General features: G+C 33.3%; 1 protein-coding gene across 1 annotated transcript in view; it reads left to right on the top strand.

Annotated features, from left to right (window-relative positions):
• Positions 1 to 218: 218 nt before the first annotated feature.
• Positions 219 to 2,776, top strand: part of LOC107590519 (uncharacterized) — a 3,946-nt gene continuing 1,388 nt past the window's right edge. Inside the window, exons 1-4 of the mRNA XM_016279289.1 lie at positions 219 to 595; positions 1,604 to 1,676; positions 1,796 to 1,886; positions 2,127 to 2,236. Of these exons, the coding sequence (XP_016134775.1) occupies positions 434 to 595; positions 1,604 to 1,676; positions 1,796 to 1,886; positions 2,127 to 2,236 (436 nt within the window). The 5' untranslated portion in view covers positions 219 to 433. The remainder of the gene's footprint in view (positions 596 to 1,603; positions 1,677 to 1,795; positions 1,887 to 2,126; positions 2,237 to 2,776) is intronic.

The following is a 2,776-nucleotide window of genomic DNA, read 5'->3' as shown; positions in this document are numbered from 1 at the left end:
TGACCCATACAATGTATTGTTGGCTATTGCTACAAATATCCCCCAGCGACTCAACACTGCTTTTGTGCTGCAGGGTCACATATTTTAACTCTGTATTTTTGTCGTTTTCCAGTTCAGATATCTAAATATATCTAAATCAAGAAGAAACATTTACTTGAGATGCAAAATTAAGATTTGAAGGCTTGTTTTATGAGAACCTGAAGAGGAAAAAAAACTACTGGAAGTCTTTTGGACGCTGTAGAGAACATATTGACGTATTGCGTTCCCTTCCGTTTGTTCCTTAAGTTTACTGAAGTCTTAAATGTACCTTCATAAAAGCTGCAGAAACCCTGGATGTGTGTGTGAAGGATGATGAGTCTGTGGTTCTGCAGGTCCTGGTCCCGGTGGTAGTGTGAAAAGTCAGCAGAAGTTTCACAGGAACGCGGCTCCTCAGATGTCCCAGAGCGTGGAGAACATGCAGCAGATGAAGAAACTCATGGAGCAGGAGCTGAAGAGCGACAAATCCAAACCCAGCAACAATAAGGGCTACGTCTTCACCCTCATGCCCATCTACGCCATCAGTGTCGGGCTCTTCGCCGCGTATAAGTTTCTAAAGGTGCTGACTTTTGTTGTTATACATTGGAAAATGTTTGGTGTAGAAACTATTTTCACTCAGAAATTGTTAGTAAATTTTAGAAATAATTACAAAGAAAAGACAAGCAGCACATCTAATTAACTGAAATTTTAAATTTTAGTTTTATTCTTAATTCTCAGTTTTGTTTAGCAAATTAAAAAAAAATATATATATTAGTTTACATACTATTATTATAATTTTTTTTAGAAAAAGCCTATTGAATATGTGATAAATGTACAAAGAATTACAAAGAAACAGCAGGCGTTAACATATTGAATTAAATATGAAATAAAAAAATGAGAAAGACTGAAATAGTATTTTCTTGTAATTTTAATTTGTATATTTTCTTGTTTTATTACTTAAAAAAAATTTTTTTTTACAATGTACATAATATATATATTTTTTAGAAAAAGCAAGTGAAGTAGTATGTAATATGCAATGATAAATGTTTGAAACATTATAAAAAAAATAAAAATTGCTATTTAATTTCACAAATAATTACAAAGAAATGGCAAGTTACGCTTTTAATTAAACGTGAAATTTTGAAGACTGAAATAGTGTTTTCTTGTAAAACATACTCTTAATAATCTTCGTAATAAAAAAATATTTTACTGTGTACAATAATGATTCCCCCCCCCCCCCTTAATAGTAATGATTTGGATGGGAAATGTGCTTGATTGTGATAAAAATAAAGGCACAATTCGTGAAAAAATTAATGGGCCTAAAAATCACTTCATTATACAGTGTTAAAAATGTTTTTTCATAGTTGTAAATAGATTATTACAGTGTATTTTACAAGAAAATACAATTTCAGTTTTTCTATGTAAATTTTACGTTTAATTCAATGCATTATTTGCCGTTTCTTTGTAATTATTTGTGATATTTGCTATGAAAACGGTTTCAAAGCCGATTTTTTATAGGAGCCAAAACAAATTCTACTTTTGTGGTTTGCTGATTGAGCTGCTTATATCTTTATTTTTGTGTTTGCAGATTAAATCTTCAAGCGATTCTGAAGCTCAAAAAGCCAAAGCAGCTCGAGGAGTGAAGAAACCAGAGGAGACTGGTGTGTGTGTGTGTGTGCGTGCATGTATGAGGATGCTTAAAAGAGCTTTTTTAGAAACGCCACCATTTATTTCTATATTCAGAAAGAGATTTCTCTGATGCATCTGTCATTTTCCACAGAGAGTCAGCTGAATGAGCTGGAGCAGAGACTGACTCAAACCGAGAAGTTGCTCAACTCCATCCTGACCCAGCTGGACCCGCTTACCAACTGGTGAGAGCAGACATGCACATGACAATGAAAGCTTGAACACATGCAAACCTCTTTGTTTTAAATAAATGTGGTTTATCGAGTCATGCAACAATGCACTTGGTTAAAGTGCATTCATAACCTGATATTTTTGGTTATGCAGAAAGAGGCATTGAAATACACGCTGGTGGTCAGTGGTTTGTTGGCTTTCATCTTGTGGGTTTGTTGTTTTGCCTGCTGTTTATTCTGGGTGTTGTTCTGCAGTGTGAAGTCTGTTGCCATGGAGCAGAAGAACGAGATCATGTCGCAGCTGCAGTGCATTCGGCAGCTAATGAAGAAGAGAGGCATGGAGTGTCCAAACATCAGGATAGAAGGTAAACACAATTAACACAGTTCTGCGCAAGCACCTTACTCTCGCCGCTGGGCAATAACAACGACACCACCGCTCAGAGTCATGGAAACAAGTGTCTCACACAGTTAAATGTATAAATCACAGGCTTATGAAAACATCCATTTGAGCCAAATGAGCTAAGATGAATTGAATGAATGAATGAACCAAATGAACGTATTTATTTTGATGGCAATTAAATACGGGTTCCCTTACATTCTCAGCACCAAAATGCATTTGGAGTTTTTTTTTTGTTGGTTTTGATGCTGCTTATAACTAATATGTATACTAATAAAATATATATACTACTAATATAATATTTTTTGTTACAGTGTACAATTACTGTGGTATAATGCTTTTTAAATCATTGTGCCACTTTTTTTAAAATGTAGAATTGCAACAAATGCTTAAATAATAAACTTACCTGTTATTTATCCATTTTTATTATTTATCCATATTTATTTATTTTAAAGTTTATTTAAATCATTTATTTAATTATATTTAAATATATATACAATTTTATATA

The sequence above is a fragment of the Sinocyclocheilus grahami genome, unplaced genomic scaffold, assembly GCF_001515645.1.
Source record: "Sinocyclocheilus grahami isolate Dianchi unplaced genomic scaffold, SAMN03320097.WGS_v1.1 scaffold129.1, whole genome shotgun sequence".
Lineage (NCBI taxonomy): Eukaryota > Metazoa > Chordata > Actinopteri > Cypriniformes > Cyprinidae > Sinocyclocheilus > Sinocyclocheilus grahami.
This window is presented reverse-complemented; position numbering and strand designations above follow the sequence as displayed.